The 16,163-nt window shown below is 48.1% G+C and overlaps 1 protein-coding gene across 2 annotated transcripts in view; it reads right to left on the bottom strand.

Annotated features, from left to right (window-relative positions):
* The window catches only part of LHFPL3 (LHFPL tetraspan subfamily member 3), a 572,439-nt gene that overhangs the window by 57,000 nt on the left and 499,276 nt on the right, over positions 1-16,163 (bottom strand). The window contains exon 3 of one of the 2 annotated variants that reach the window (XM_004739574.3): positions 10,618-10,665. The exons of the other annotated variant lie outside the window; for it this stretch is intronic. Coding sequence (XP_004739631.1) covers positions 10,649-10,665 — 17 coding nt within the window. The 3' untranslated portion in view covers positions 10,618-10,648. The remainder of the gene's footprint in view (positions 1-10,617; positions 10,666-16,163) is intronic. 2 annotated transcript variants of the gene reach the window in all.

Consider the following 16,163-nt stretch of genomic DNA (forward strand, 5'->3'; position numbering starts at 1 on the left):
ATTCTGACCGATTGATTAGTCAGAATGAAAGATGTCTGCAACGCTAGGTTTCAGGGCCAGTCTATGGGATGTCTGGGACAGTTCTACACAGTTTTCATACTGACAGTGAGATATCTTGAATTGGATTCAGCCTTCCTAGCAGGAGTAGCCTGGGACCCAGCTAGAATCTACCGATTTATTTCAACTAGACTTTACCTATCATAGAAACTGCTACATGGTAATGACTGCATACTGCTATTTCTCTCCTGCAGGACCCTCAGCTAGAAACCTCTCCACTGTTTGAATGTATGGTTTTGTTATCAGGGGTGACGTGGGGGGAGTGCGGTCATGGGAGCCCAGGAAATTTTTACCAGCATTCAGAAAGAAGAAAAAGACTGCATTTCACACACTGAAAGGTGTTAAAACATTAGAATTCTCCAGATGGCATGACAAAGAGGATTCGGTTCCAAATTTACTGCCCCCAGGGGTGGTTTCGCTGGAGTAAGAACAGCCCAGCCGGCAGAGTTATCCTGACATCACAGTAACTCAAGGGAGGTGCAGCTACTTTTCCTAGGAGCGTTTTTTAGAAAGGCAGGCGGGCTACCTGAATGTCCTCAAGATTGCTCCAGGACTTGGGGGGAGGGGTGTGTGTGCTGTTCTTAGTTCTAATTCTAGACTTTTCTATATGACTGAGCAACTTGGTAATTGGGACCCTCTTGAAGCACACATGTCGTTGTCTTGTATCTCCAGAGCCTGGCATCTAAGCCTGCGTCATGGATTTAATACACAAGGAATCACCAGTGGAATAGAAATTAGGTGGCCACACAGTAGTATAAAATATTCACATCGGAGAGCATCACCTCCTGCTTTCTGCCTTATTAGGGGAAGGAACATGACTCTGACAGCTGGAATGGTGTTGACTAAAAGCCTGCATTCTAGAGAAGCAGGCTGCTGGGAGGGAATCCTTGCTTCACTGCTTTCTAGTTGAACAGCCTCACTGAGCTATAGTATCATTATCTGTAAAACAGGGACAATAGATTTGTGCCTCCTTCACAGATCATTGTGAGGATGAAATGAGACAAGAGAGAAGAAGCCCCTGGCACACAGCAGAATCACAACTCTGCTTGGGGGTTGGAAGTCTCTTTGCTATCAGGATTCCCTTTTCCCCTCAAGCCTAGGATTCACCTTTCATTTCTGGCTGGTAGCCGAAATTAACAGAACCTTGGGCAGGTGCCCAGGTCAAAGTACATCCTCAAAACCTGCTTCTTGAAAGAATGTATGTTGAAAGACATTAGCTCTCAATCTCTGGGAATTTCAAAACACATACATACATTAGTCTTACTAAGCAAGTGATTTCAATATTACATGTATACAACAGAATTGTCTGACCCTTAGGTTTTGAGAACACAACAATTCACCGAAATTAACGAAAGTGTCAGGAGGACAGTGGTTCTCAAATTTTACCAAATGCGAGTTTCTGAACTAACTCAAAACACCCTAGAGTCAGAATCTGAAGATCTGGAAAGAGGGTTGTCTCCAGCATCTTAAATCCATCCCCCAGACAGTTGAGGCAACACTTTGGGGCAGCCTAAAGGTCTTTACCGAAAAACTCTAGAGGTCACTTCAAAATGTGATGGGTGCTCAACCAAAAGCAGGAATCTGTTTGTTCTTTTACTTCTCGGTGTCCTTTTTTCTCCAATGGGTGAGAGAAGCATAGGATTGAAATGTCCTTCAGCCATTGACTGGGCTGGGAGAATCTAGTGTTGAGCAAAGCAGACGCACTTAAAAGATTCAGCATGAAGATCTAGAGTCGCTCGGACACACTCTGTGCCTGGAAATCACCCACAAGGGCTATGCTCTTGGACTGTAAAGCTAGGAGCCTCTGTTTCTCAGTCTGACATTTCAGGAGGACTGTATATTCTCATTCAGGATTAAGGAAGAAATATTCTGCAGTGTCGTTATAAATAATTCAACATCTAAGAGAGCTTAATGTGAACCACAAGAATATGACCCACAGGATACTCCAAGTCCAAGAAGAATGCCTCCAGATCAGCATTCAAAGTCTGTTACTAGGAAATATATGCCAGGCCCCTCAGCGGGCAGGGGAGACATTTCTGTGCATTGAGAAGTGATTTTTCTAAGGAATTAGACTCTCCCGGAATCTGGACTCTGCTTTTAACCTCTGTCTGAGGTCACGAGTCTGTTCCGTCACGACGCGGTGATACCTGGCACCGGTCTCCCCTCCCCTGCTAATCTGCTGTCGTGAATGCTGCCTTGAACGGGTCTTAAGATTCAATTATTAATCAGAACCAATTTAACAGGCTGTTGGTGCCAGGAATGAATTTTTTTTTCAATTTGCAAAGCTGGGATAAGCTGATCTAGGAGAATGGTACGATGTCACAGGAAATACATTAAGCTTCCCACGCCTGCCTAAAGAGCTTACGGAGGTTGACAAGAGTGCAAAGAAAGGTGTGTTTGGGTAGATGCATTACTGGTGGATGGAGAGTCGCTATGAGGAATTTATAAGCCAGAGCAACATCAGTTCAGATAAAGTTTTCTTAACCTGGAAGGAAGGGCCAAGTTCCTATACTCTCTCTTGTAGCCACGAGAAGCTACAAGTTTATTAATTATCTCATGAGGCGCCACACTTCAGACAAGAGGGTGATAAGGGACCTAAGTCATTTGCAATATGTGGGGAGTGCAGATGGTCGTGCTGAGTGCAAAAAAGAGATTTAAAAAAAAAAAAGATTTTATTTATGTATTTGAAAGAGAACAGGCAGGGGGAGTGGTGGAGGGAGAAGCAGACTCCCTGCTGAGCAGAGAGCCAGATGTGGGGTTTGATCCCAGGACCCCAGGATCATGACATCAGCTGAAGGCAGCCACTTAACCAATGGAACCACCTAGGTGCCCCTGAGAAGCTACATTCTCGGAGAGGAGCTCTCATAATGAATGGACCTCACCATGGAACCTCAGCTGCACAGTGCATGCACAAGGTCACCTCAAAAGGTGGCCGGGTGCTTATCCAACACAAGAATCTCTTTGTTTTTTCACTTTCACATTTCTTCCTTTTTTCCTCCTGTAGATGAATGGTGGCTAAGATGGAAATTACCTTTAGTCATAGACTGGAAACTTTTTCTGCCCCAAAAGATTAGAATTTCACCTTGGAGGACCTGGATGGTTCAGTTGGTTGAAACTGCCTTTGGCTCAGGTCATGATCTCAGAGTCCTGGTACCAAGTGTAGGGCTCCCCACTCAGCGGGGAGTCTGCTTCTCCCTTTTCCTCTGCCAATCCCCCTGTTTGTGCTCTCTTAAATAAATAAATAAGACCTTAAAAAAAAAAAAAAGAATTTCACCTCTAACTCGGTGCAAGAATTAATACGATCTTCTCCTAGTCAGGGGGTACTGAAGTATAGGCAGTCAGCTGCATAATTTGCAGGCCCAGGGGCTAGAAGAAAATTGCTCAGAAAGTGGGAAAAATTGCCATTAAAGGTATTGCAATACGAAGCTTTTCCCTTTTTTCTTGGGGTCTCTCTGGCCTTGTCATGGCGTTGGAGTTCACTTGTTTTCTTTCTTTCTTTTAAGATTTTATTCATTTATTTGAGAGAAAGAAAGAGTGAGCAAGAGTAGGGTGGGGGAGCAGAGGGAGGGAGAGAAGCAGACCCCCTGCTGAGCAGGGAGGTGGCTGTGGGACTTGATCCCAGGACCCTGAGATTATGTTCCGAGACAGAGGCAGACGCTAACCAGGTGAGCCGCCCAGGAGCACCGCCCCAACTCTTTTTCTTGTTGTAAAATACATGGAACATCAAATTTTCCCTTTTCACCTTTTTAAATATGTTACATGTACATTTTACACATTTTTAAGTGTACAGTTCGGTGGTATCAAATACATTCACACGATTGGGCAACCATCACGAGTCATGGCATATTTTATTTGCTTTTTATTTATTTATTTATAAAAGAATTTATTTATTTATTTGAGAGACAGAGGGAGAGAGAGCACAAGCAGGGGAGAGGAACACAAGGAGAGGCGGAAGCAGACTCCCTGAGCAAGGAGCCGGGGGACCCTGGGATCATGACCTGAGCTGAAGGCAGATGCTAAACCCACCCAGGCATCTCTTTATTTGTTACTTAATGTCCTTCTAGGTAGATAAAGTTCAAACTTTTAATTATTAGCATGAATTTTAGCATTCATTTTTACATTGTGCCGTGCTAGCTTTAAATGTAAATGTCAGAGCATTTAGCTCATTTGTGCAATCCCTGAGATCATATAATTTGTTTTTCATCTCTGGAGGAGGCCTTGAACTGGCTGGAAAATACCAACACAGGTTCGGGAAGATTGGGAAGGAAGAGAGGGTTCCCCTAACTATAGGGTGGGCTGGAGGGAACTGGCTGGGAGCCCCTGCTCTGTGTGCCCACTTGGGCCTGATGACGTCAGCCCTCCCATCTGCTGACAGAGGGATGTATTGTATTGTTGCCTGGCTTGAAGCAGGTCCCTCCCCCTGCCGTGGTCTCCCCAAACATGGTGACAGGTTATCCCCCAGGGGATTGCAATCTCTGTTCTCGGTAACTGGATTGGGAGTGTCCCTTACTGAGTTGTGGCCTCCTGCCTGATGTCCACTGGAAAGAGGCAGCACTGTTGTAGCCTGTCCCCAGGATCCTGCAGGACAGGTGCATACAGCCAGGATCTTCCCCACCCATGCCTGCGCCCTTCCTGGGGTAGAAGGTGGCAGCGGTCACTGGGCAGGCCCTAGAAGAAAAGGCTGGGCAGGCTCAGGTTCCAGGGGACAGGAAAACGGGCAGAGAAATGCCCCTCGTCCTCTAGTTGGGAACATCTGCTGGGTGTGGCAGCAGGAAGCAGGGTCCCAGAAGCAGTCTCCGAGCCTCCCTACCCCTTTGCATGCTCCAAGCTTCCACTACCCAATCAGACTTCACTTACAAAACACAGTTTTAAGCCCGGGGCTGCACAGCATTCAACCCCAAGTGTGGGGTCCTTCTAAGCTTAGGACCCTACAGGACTATGCTGGTTGGTCCTGCACCCTTGGAGCTGACCCTGGTTGTGAGAGCAAAGATCGAGTGAGCCAGAACCGAATCAATGCCCCCTGGGGCGCCTGGGTGGCTCAGTGGGTTAAAGCCTCTGCCTTTGGTTCAGGTCATGATCTCAGAGTCCTGGGATTGAGCCCTGCATCAGGCTCTCTGCTCAGTGGGGAGCCTGCTTCCCCACCCCCCCGCCTGCCTCTCTGCTTGCTTGTGATCTCTGTCTGTCAAATAAATAAGTAAAATCTTAAAAAAAAGAAAAAAAGAATCCATGCCCCTGTCAGCAAGGCCAGCCCTGCCCATTTTCCGGCTCCCAAGAGGAGACCTCTTGGACCCAGAAACATCTCTGTGAAGAGTGGATTTGTTCCTTAGATAAAGCCTTCATGTCTCTCAGTACTGCCCCACGTTCGGCAGTGCCCTCATTTCTCCCCTGCCCACACAGAGTTTTAAGGACGGTGCTTTGTCCTGACCCCACTGCTGGGAGGGTGGGCTGCCCTCCTTCTGGACATGGAGTAAGTTTAAAATTTGAACACTGGTCATGGTTTCTTTTTGGGTGTTCCTTTGCAGCTCTCCTCTTTCTTGCCTCCCTCTCTCCCCCTCTGTCTGCGGAAGGGCAGATGAGACGTCTGTCTTTCAGGTGTGCTTTACAGTAGGTGAGGGGGGCAGTCCCTGCCGGGCAGGGTGCACACTGCTGGGGAGGCCTTTGAAGGCCTGGCTGGGGTGGGTGCCGGCTCTCCAGGATGGAGGGGGGCCCAGCAAGAATGGAGAAAAAGGAGGGGAAACGCTGCAGAAAATCACAGAAACAGAAAACGTGGGGGAGGAGGGCATGGGAGGATGGATAAGGGGAAGAAGATGGAGGAAGGTGGACAGGAAGGGAGCCAGCGCTTTGCCTGCTCCACTGACATACTGGAAAGAATAGAAGCCTGACCCGATCAAGCTGCTGTCCCCAAGCAGACAACATCTGTGCATGTTGTCAGACAATGTCCACGAGAACCAGCCACCAGGAATGTCAGCTCCCAGCCTCCTGCCGGCTCAACATGCCCTGGGAAGTGTGCCTCGGCACGTTAGTCTTCTCGGTCCTTCCCGAAGAATGAGTGCCCTAGGGAGGGTGTGGGTGCCCTGGATGGAACTGGGTTGGGGGTTGAAATGGGCGTGTGACAGGGGACAGAGAAGAATGGCAAATCCTTTCTGGAGTTCCCAGCGGGGCCCTGTGCTGAGGAGAGCTGGGACATTTGATTCACGAGAATCCTCACAGAAATTAATTCTATGTGAGCCAAAGGTACTCATAGGCTCAAGTTTTGAAAACTTGACAAGTTTTGAAAACTGATAATGGTAGAACGAACTAGCCTCTTGGGTCCTCTTGGGAAAGCACCATTAACTCTCTCACTGTTCAAGAATGGAGAAGAAAGGCAACTCACTATTTCGAAGGCTGGCAGCTTAGAGACGACCCACGGTTTCGCTTGGACAAGCCTGGGACGCCACCCCAGAGACCCAGACTCCTAAGAAACCACAGGCTTCCTCTCCTTCCTGGTCTCTCAGGCATTAACATCGCTTTGTTCAGATTATGAGAGAGATCCCACCGAGATTCTCCTCACGGCTGCAGCAACACCCAACTTGTGGCAATATGAGGACTGGAGTACTCTGAGATACTTGCAGGGATCTCTTTCATGACCAGCGAGATGTGAGAACAACCCTTACCTTTAATTCAAGAGAGGAAGCTAACCTGTGCTTGTCCTGCTCGTTCCAGAGCAGAAATCCAAAATGGTGGTCCGTGGGTCACCCACAACAGGGTTACATGGAACGATGGTTTCAAAATCAGATTTCTGCAACCCCACTTCAGAGCTACTAAATCCCTGTGGGGCAGGGATCAGAATCCACATTTTAAATAAGCTGGAAATTTATTATCTTTCATCTGTAGACGTTTGTGAATCGGTGCTTGAAATGGTTCTTGAACCACAGGCGGCCTCAGGAACACCCAGAGGTGGTTGGGCCCCATTCAGAGAGGCTCTGATTCTGTATGGCTGGGGCAGGGCAGGGCCTGAGAGTCTGCTTTTCTTCTCAGTTCCCAAATGATCCTGATGCTGCTGGTCTGGGGACCACGCCTTGAGAATGCCACTGGGTTAGTACAATTACCACAATTTAGTTTTGTGTCCATCAGGGGTAATCTACTTAACTGCTCTCAGGGAGCCCTGAGGACCAGAGTGTGGGAGGCAGGGGTGGTGGCAGGCTTGTTTTCTGTCCCTCTGGGAGGTGAGTGTCTGGGGAGGCCAAGCAGGGCTGCCCAGCCCCCAAGCCAGGCTGGGCTACCCAAGGCCCTCGGGGAGCAAACGCGGGCTGGTGTGTTTGTCAGGCTGCTGGTGGCTGGCTTTTCAGACTCTCAGGAGCTCAGCTTGGTCTCGGGGAAAAGTGGAGGATCAGGTCTGTTCTAGGGCAAGCCTTGAAGGATTGGCCAAATCCCGGACGTCAGGCAGATCCCACAACTAAGCTGGAATCGCTGAGACACCAAAGAAAGCTGAGTTCTTATCCTGTGGTTGGGAACCCACCGGACACGTTCACCTGACAGGCCTCCAGGCTGATGTTGCAGGGGCCTCAGGCCACAGAGGCTCCCTTTATTCCCCACATGGAAAGTGTTCCAGGCTGAGGCCTCCGAACACTTCCCGAGGACACGCAGGGGCAGCCCTCGGTGTGCGCATGGTTCCTCTCCCCCTTGTTCAGACGCCTGCAGTTACCCAAATGGCCACTAGAGGTCTCAGCAGGACAATGATTCTCTTAGGAAGGGCCAGGAAGGACCCAGAAGAAGCCGGGGAAAGTGCCTCTCCCACGGCCCCATGTATGATTCTCCGGCAAAGACAAAAGTAGCGCGAGGAGCTCACCACCTCTGCTCGTCTGTCCAGTATCCTCAGTGGGAGAACTGGTCTTGCACAGCTGCCCAAGGAGGCTGTTTTCCTCTTCATGCTGTGCTAACGGTTGTCCCTGGACAAGGGCTGGGAATTCTAGGGCAATGATGGTTGCCAGGAAGAGGCCCGTGGGCCCTTCGCATCATTTTCAACAGCTGCTCCCTCCAAAGGATGTGGTGGAGAGACATTTTTCAATCCAGTATGAGGTACCATGCAAAGGCAACTTTAAGAATCCTTTAACACAAACTTTCCAGGCAGATTTGGCCTCCTACCTCCCCACTCCACCAAAATCCTGGTGCTGAAATTCTACCCCAGGGATACTCTCTGAGGTCATGGCCTTTTTTTTGCCGGGCTACGTTCTGTCCAGCAGTATTAGAACCTAAGAAGTGAGCAGGCACCTGTCCGTCTCTGTGATTCACGCCCCCTCCCTACCATATCCTGACCTGCTCTTCCCACTCAACTTTGAATCAGGGGCAGCTTCAAGGAAGACAGGTGCAGACCTGATGGGCTACTTTGAGAAAAGATGCACATTAAGCTAAACTTGATATACAGAAGCCAAAATGGGCCAAATTGTTAAATCAAGGGATGGTTCGTTGTTTTATAAAAAAGATCCCTCGTTAAAAATGCCATGGATTTCCTATGGAAAAAACAAGTCCTGTTAAAAATGACATTGTGTATTTGGTTCATATCTGCCCTTCTGTAGTTTTATGTGAAGGAGTGTATCTCACAGCTTGGGTCTGTGAAGAAGGAGTGTATCTCACAGCTTGGGTGGCATCTGTGGGCCTCTGTTGGCTTTCCAATTATTCTTGGATTGCCTCAGAGACTTCCCTGGGCCTGTCACCTCCATAAGCAACACACTGGAAAGAGGCAACATAACCTTGTTTACATACTGGGCTTGGTGTCTTGCGGTGGAGAAGAGGAGACATCAGCTAGATAGCCCCGAACTGCAGAAATCGGAGATGACCAAGTTTGGGGTTTGCTGCGTCTCCCTTGGTTTCACGGGATGGTGTGAGGAGGGCAGGCTGCTTGCTTCTCACCCACACCATCTCCCTCCTGCTTCTGTCCTTGTTCACTTGGTAACAGAGACTTACGGGGCTCTTGCTGGGGTTAGAACAGCCCGATTAGAGCTTTCTTCATAACTCTATAGTGGGAAATGAATACTGCGGGGAGGACCCGCACAAAAGCAGCCGGAGGCTCGTGAGCAAAGTTAGCATTTATATACTTACTGAAACCAGCAGTTCTCACATTCGTTTTATGGGTGAGGAGCCTGAGGTGCAGAGAGGCACTGTAACTTTCCCAGGCTCCCCCAGATATTTATGGCACAGCCAGGACTGGGACCGGAGTCTTTTCTTGGGATGTAGGTTTCTTTGGTTCCATTCACTTTTAAGAAAAAAAGTGAATGGCCGTGCAGGGGGTTCTCCCCCAGTGAGAGATGAGCTGGGATGATGCACTGGGGAGAGGCTTCGATGGAAAGAGGAGGACTGAGATTTAATCCAGCCTCTGCCCCACCATCCTGGGCAAGTTACTGTCCCTCCCAGTCATCGTCTATGAATTAAGGGGTTTGGAGTAAAGGACCCAACATCCCTGAGGACCCGTCAGCTCCAGAATTCTGTGCATGTCTAAATGGCGGGGTGGGGGTCTCAACACGGAGGGGACGCATCTCATGACAGCCCCTTCAATTTTAAGTTCTTGTCATCTCCGACAACTAATTTGGAAAAGTTTCCTCCTTCCTGATGCCTACTGAACACACACTTGAAACTTCAGTGGGACTGAGGACAAGCAGATCCAGCCCCAAGGACAAGAAGATCCAGCCCCAAGGTCATCGGCAGGTGGGGAAGTCTGTACAGTAAGGCGGCGCCAAATTTCAAACATTCCAGATATTCTTTGTCAGGCACAAATTTCTCCTCCACCACTTATTCTGTAAGTCTAGTTTACCACATACTAAATTCACTCGAAGTGGAAATATAGTTTATGTGGATTCAGGGGACACCAAAACACCATTGTGTGAATGAAGCATCATAGAGCCCATCATTTGGCCTCAAACCCATTATTCTCTATGATCACAGGTTTAACATCAGGTATGTGTGTCCATCATATACATAGGTACAGAGGAAATAATAAAGAAACGAGGTACTACTTCTCTCCATGGCTCATTTCAGCGCCGCCACGGCAGGATAGTATTAATTTTCATATAACGTTCACCTCTGCAAAGACTCACAGAACAATAATCTGCTTAGGCTGGCAGCCCCAGAAGGACAGTGCACAGCGAAGGCGTGCGATCGGCGACCACAACCAGCATGGAGAAGCCCACAGATGTTTCCACCCTGTGAAGTCAGGCGTCACGCCAGAATGTGCGCACATGCCCAGCATCCTAAAAGCTGACAATCCGAGGGCTCATTGTCCGAGAACAATGACCTCACGCATTCCCCAGGAGTCCCCGGCTCCTCCCCAGGGCAGGTGCCGGGCTGACGGCGGCATGTGCTCTGGCTCCTGCCCAGGCGCCAGGCGTGGCGGGAGAGAGAAGCACAACTATAAAATCAGGAGCAAGACAGAAGATCTATGGCTTAAAAGTGATGGTTCATGCGGCCCAAGCGCCAAGCGGCGAAAGCGGGAAGCCGGCGGAGAGCAGCGGGGAGAACATGCGGGGGCGGTAGGCAGAAGCGCACAACACAAAAGCCGGACCCACAAGGAGCCATGCTTACACTTACATGGTGTGGTCTCACACTACCTTAGTTTGCTTTAAGCATTTCCGTCGTCTGAGAGTTTGGGAGGGAAAAACAGAAGGGTTAAAGGTAAAATAAATGAAGAGCTTGCACTTCGCGCATGGTTAAAAATAACAAGGTCATTCCGGGCTCTCCCAGTCTTAGTGTGCAAAGGATAGGCACGGGGGTTCATCGTGATGAAAGGCAGAGTTCTGGGAGCCATATCCTGGTTTCCTATCTTGTTCCCACCCCGTGCTAGCTGTGTGACCCCCGCGAGCATCTTATCCTTCCCGCCCTCAGTTTCCTCATCTGTGAAATGGGTCCTACAGGAGCACTTACCTCCTAAGATCGTGGTGAGGAGGGCATGACTGAACACCCACGAAATACCTGATCCTAGTCACCACTGAGCATTATCTAAGTGTTAGGTATCATTGTTATCTTTAGCTTTTACCTTTGGCTTCCTCAGGCAGTACCACCCAGACTAGACAATCAAACGTTAATGGAGAGCCAAGGACTCACAGCGAATCGATGCTCAATAAGGAAAAAACAATAGAAACAAATCAAGCATTCAGGAGAAACAGACAAAGTTAGAAACGCACAGGCTGGGCAGCCGTTTCATGTGTTGCGATCATTCTTTGAGGGCATGATTGCAAATTCCAAAGAAATTCAGAGTAGCTTTTAAAGAAAGATAAATAAAAACCAATCGCGTACCCACAGATCAGGTAGAACCCGGAGGCCCGGTTCATGTCGGACAGTTGAAGGCTGTGGACGTGTCATTAGGGATTACCCTTTGGACTGACGGCGCTGTGTGTTTTCCAACTGGCTTCACACACAGAATTGCTTAAAGGCGAGGACAGGAGGCTAGTGAGAACCAAGTGGTTTACCAGGTCAGGGAGGACAGATTTCACTCCTCTGTTCTTTCCCAGAACTCTTCTGTCAGTTCTGAGTTCACTTGGCAGGACACTGTGGTCCCAAGGGAAAGAAGGGGACGCGGGCGCGCTTCCTGCTTCCTTCTTTTGCTTGCTACCTCTGTCACTTCTTATTCATCACAAGCCCAAGAAAGTTTCCCAGGGGGAACCTTCAGGTTCCTCCTCTGTCACTCTAAGTTTTCCCACTTTCTCCAAGGTGTGGGGGGTTGTGTTAGCTCCCTCTGGAATGGGAGCATCTAGCCAAAGTGATGGGGTTGGTATGGTTGGATGGGCGGGTGCTAAATTTTTCAAATGAAAAAGGAAAAACAACATTGGAGGTTTCCAGCTCGTAGAGGACAGAGGGAACGAATGATAAGCAACGTGTCTGTATCTGTTTTGCCTAAACAACCTCTGCTGGAAAGGGTGAGTCACAGGCTATCCCCACCCCCACCCTGAAGCACAGACATCACCAGGGTGTTCAGCTTCCAGCTACACACAGGGTGTGTGTGTGTGTGTGTGTGTGTGTGTGTGTATCTGTGATGCCCCACCATGGATGCGTGTGCTCTGAGAAGGCTCTTGCTTTAAGTGGAGTTTTAACTTGGATACTATTCTTATGTGCAGAGGTACTCCAGAGTTGAATTCTCCAGCTGCCCGCTGGGCTGCAGGTTCCTCAAGGCTGGGCTGGGTTTTCCTGCCTCGGGCAGCCTCCCACCCTGGGATGGCATGTCTCCTGCTGTAGAAGGGGGCTAGGGCTACCGGTGATCGGTGATCGGTGATGGCAGCTTCATTGGGCAGGGAAGCTGGTTTTTTAAAGACACAGTCTGATTTCTTGATTGGATTATTTGTTCTTTAGGTGTTGAGTTTGATAAGTTCTTTATAGATTAAGACATGGACAGACATCTCTGCAAAGAAGACATCCAAATGGCCAACAGACACATGAAAGAGTGCTCAACATCACTAGGCATCAGGGAAATCCAAATCAAAACCACAGTGAGATACCACCTTACACCAGTCAGAATGGCTACAATTAACCCAGTCAGGAAACAGCAGATGTTGGTGAGGATGTGGAGAAAGGGGAACACTCCTACACTGTTGGTGGGAATGTATGCTGGTGCAGCCATTCTGCAAAACAGTATGGAGGGTCCTCAAGAAGTTGAAAATAGAGTTGCCCTATTACCCACTATTGCACTATTGCCCTATTGCACTACTGGGTATTTACTTTAAAGACACAAATGTAGTGATCCGAAGGGGCACGTGCACCCCTATGTTTATAGCAGCAATGTCTACAATAGCCAAACCATGGAAAGAGCCTAGATGTCCATCAACAGATGAATAGATAAAGAAGATGTGGGGTATATATATATATTTACACACACACACACACACACACACACACACACACACACTGGAATACTATGCAGCCATCAAAACTCTGAAATCTTGCTATTTGCGATGACGTGGATGGAACTAGAGGGTATTATGCTGAGCGAAATAAGTCAATCAGAGAAAGAGAATTATATACTGATATGAGGAATTTGAGAGGGAGGGCGGGGGCTCATGGGGAGAAGGGAAGGAAAAAAATGAAACAAGATGGGACCAGGGACGGAGACAAACCATAAGAGACTCTTAATCTCAGGAAACAAACTGAGTGTTGCTGGGGGAGGCGGGTAGGGATAGGGTGGCTGGGTTATGGACATTGGGGAGGGTATGTGCTATGGTGAGTGCTGTGAAATGCCTAAGCCTGATGATTCACAGACCTGTACCCCTGGGACAGATAATACATTATATGTTAATTAAAAAAAAAATAAAGACACGGTCGGTCTGAGATCTTTCCCAAACACAGGTACTGTTTCAAGGCCACAGGTTATAGGGCTTGGGCTCTGGAACACAGAGAGACACCTTGATCTGCTCAACACCTCTGCAAAGGGACGCTCTTTATGTCATCAGAATGTTGCTCAGGCAAAAGTGCAAATGGAAAGGGGCCGAGGATATTTAGAGAAGCGAAGAGATTTCCAACCAGGGAAAGTAGACCTAATGAATTGATGTTTGCAGAAACGGAGACATTTAAACAGAATTATTAAGCAATTAGCCAAATTATAACTAGGGTGGAAAACACAAGATGATCTCCAAGGGAATTGTTTCAAATAAGTCATTCTCTTGTACTGGAAGGCTTTCATTCTGTACTGTGTGGAAGGTCATTGCTTTAACAGAAGAGAGAGAGGCAGGCACGTCTTTCTGGTTGATGGGACCAGCAAAGTCATGTTTCTGGGAGGCTCAAGGAGCTCATGAGGCCACAGGACCACATCTGGAGGACTGGAGCCCCTGACGCCGAGAAGCTGGCCAGGGCACCATTGTCCTGAAGGGTGAACTCTAGTATGATCCGATGGCTGTAGCTTCTGAGCTCTACTTTGGGTTGAAGGGTCCCATCCTCCCTAAGGCAATACAGATATACCCAGGTGTCAGCTGGTAAGTTTCAGTAGGTAGCCCGAGGAGGAAAAAGGCTCAAAGAATGGGTTCTATCACCAAATGAAGGACTGATGCCAGAGTCATTTTTAGAGTATTCTGATGTTCTCTGCTTTAGCTATAAAGCAGAGACTCAGAGTCCGGTCTCAAGGCCAACTTCTTCTGGATCCCTCTGACCCCTGAGAATTATCCCCCAGGCCATAGGTATCATGTTTCAAGCAAGGCCGAAGCAATGGGACAGCCTTTGTCTGCATCCTTCCAGAGCCGGGGAGGACTTCTCAGAGAAAAGGAATAGCATTACCCCTACCAAAAGTCAGCTCTGGCTTGGTGTTTCTAAGCACACACTCCTCAGACCCAGACAGGCCTGTACCATCACTGGTACTACTGGGCACAGCTGGCTGTTGAGAGGGCTCCCCAAATCCAACAGTCACTCTTAACAGTGGGAGATGAACTAACAGCCTGAGATGCTACTCATTACATCACTTCTTCTATAACATTCAAAACACAAAAGCGGACATAGCTTTTATGTTTCCACTTGATATACTCACACTTAGCGAACAGCTATCTGGTTCCTTGGAAACTTTAAAAAATCCCAAATACTCCCTCTAAGTATTTCTTTTATATCTGGGAGAAGCTGCCTTTTATATCTGAGAGGCTGCCTTCGATCGTTTAATTTCCTACTTCCTAGGTGGTAGCAGGTAACAGGTGGGACGCTGGGTGCAGACGGATTTTCCATCAAATGCATCACCTCCTGGGCCTTCGGCGCTCAGTGGTGGAAAGTAGCAATGAAAAGAACAGATATGGCACAGAGCCCTAGGGAAAATGATTTTTAGCTGAAAGGCCTTTCAGAGGAGAGTTACAACATGGGACTGTAATTTATGGTTGGAATCAGAAATCTAGGCTGGACATGATCTTGGTAATTAATGACCCAGTCTGCTGCTTTGTTTTACACATAAGGCTATGAGCATCTCAGCTTGCTGGAGAGTCAGGGTTAGTGATGGAGCCCCAACTCACGATCTCGATGACGGTGCTGTGTTGCTCCCCAGTTGCAAGAGAAGAACGTAATCTTCTAAGCAATGTTATCCCTTAGGGATTAAAATACAAGCACTGTGCTCAGCCTGCCCTGCTGAGTTTAGAGAGGTTTAAGCTCTTCATAAGCAAAGGACAAAGTTAGGAAGCTGCTTCCATTCCCCCAATAAGAATAAAATCAGATAGTGTGTATGGTCTGCCTTTAAATCACTGATCCTCAAATCTGAATAAACTCTGGACCCCTTTAAAGGAAAATAATCGTCCAAGACCTATGATATACTCCCTTAGCCAACATTTGAGAAACCCTTTGGTAAGAAAGCCAAAATCTCATCCTTTGAAAATGATTCTCAGTTGAGAACTGTCACCGAAGAAAGACAAGTTACGCCTTTATATTTGGTGAAAGGAAAGCATAAAACTTAAACATCCCTACTAAACCCAGTGACCCCCCCCACCCCTCGCAAGAATACAACCCTGAAATTCAGTTCGAGAAACACTGTCCTGGCTCAGAATCCATCTCTCGCTCTCTTCTCTGGGCCCGTTAATGAACTTCCCCTCCAGTTTATGTTTCTTGCCCTCTTTGCTCCTGTGGTAGCTCCCTTTTGTACAGAATGGGTGGTTTTTAGTTCACGGTTTTGCAATGGAGCTGCGTGTCCTGTTAACCTCGTCAGCTGATCGCTCTCATTCTGAATCCTGGTCTTTTGTGGTTTTCTTAGTATTTGCTTTAGATGAAAATCCAGCCTGATCCTGCCTTGGTGGAACGGTATTTTTATTGAAAAATGCGAGTTTTGTGGAAAGAAAGAGCTAGAGGTCCGCATTCTGCCCTCCACCAGCAACAGCCACCGTCTGGATTTCGGGAAATGAAGTTCTACCGGTTAAAATGTACTTTAAACACCTCAGCTGGCCTTGTACGGTAGTTAACTTCCGTGTTTTACAATCTTGCCAATTTAACATCGCCATCCTGTCTTCCCTCTGGGGTGACAGGTGGCTAAAAACACATTTAGATTTTCCTCTGAGGGGGAATTACTCTCTCCTTGACAGGCTCTGTCTGCTCCTGTCTCATAACTAGGAATTTGCCGAGAACCTCCCCTTGGGAACGTCTCTTCCTGCCTACCTGCTTTCATTGACCCCTGGGTCAGAATTCTCGCCATTAAG

The sequence above is a fragment of the Mustela putorius genome, unplaced genomic scaffold (assembly GCF_011764305.1).
Source record: "Mustela putorius furo isolate JIRA1106 unplaced genomic scaffold, ASM1176430v1.1 tig00003845_pilon_pilon_pilon, whole genome shotgun sequence".
NCBI lineage: Eukaryota > Metazoa > Chordata > Mammalia > Carnivora > Mustelidae > Mustela > Mustela putorius.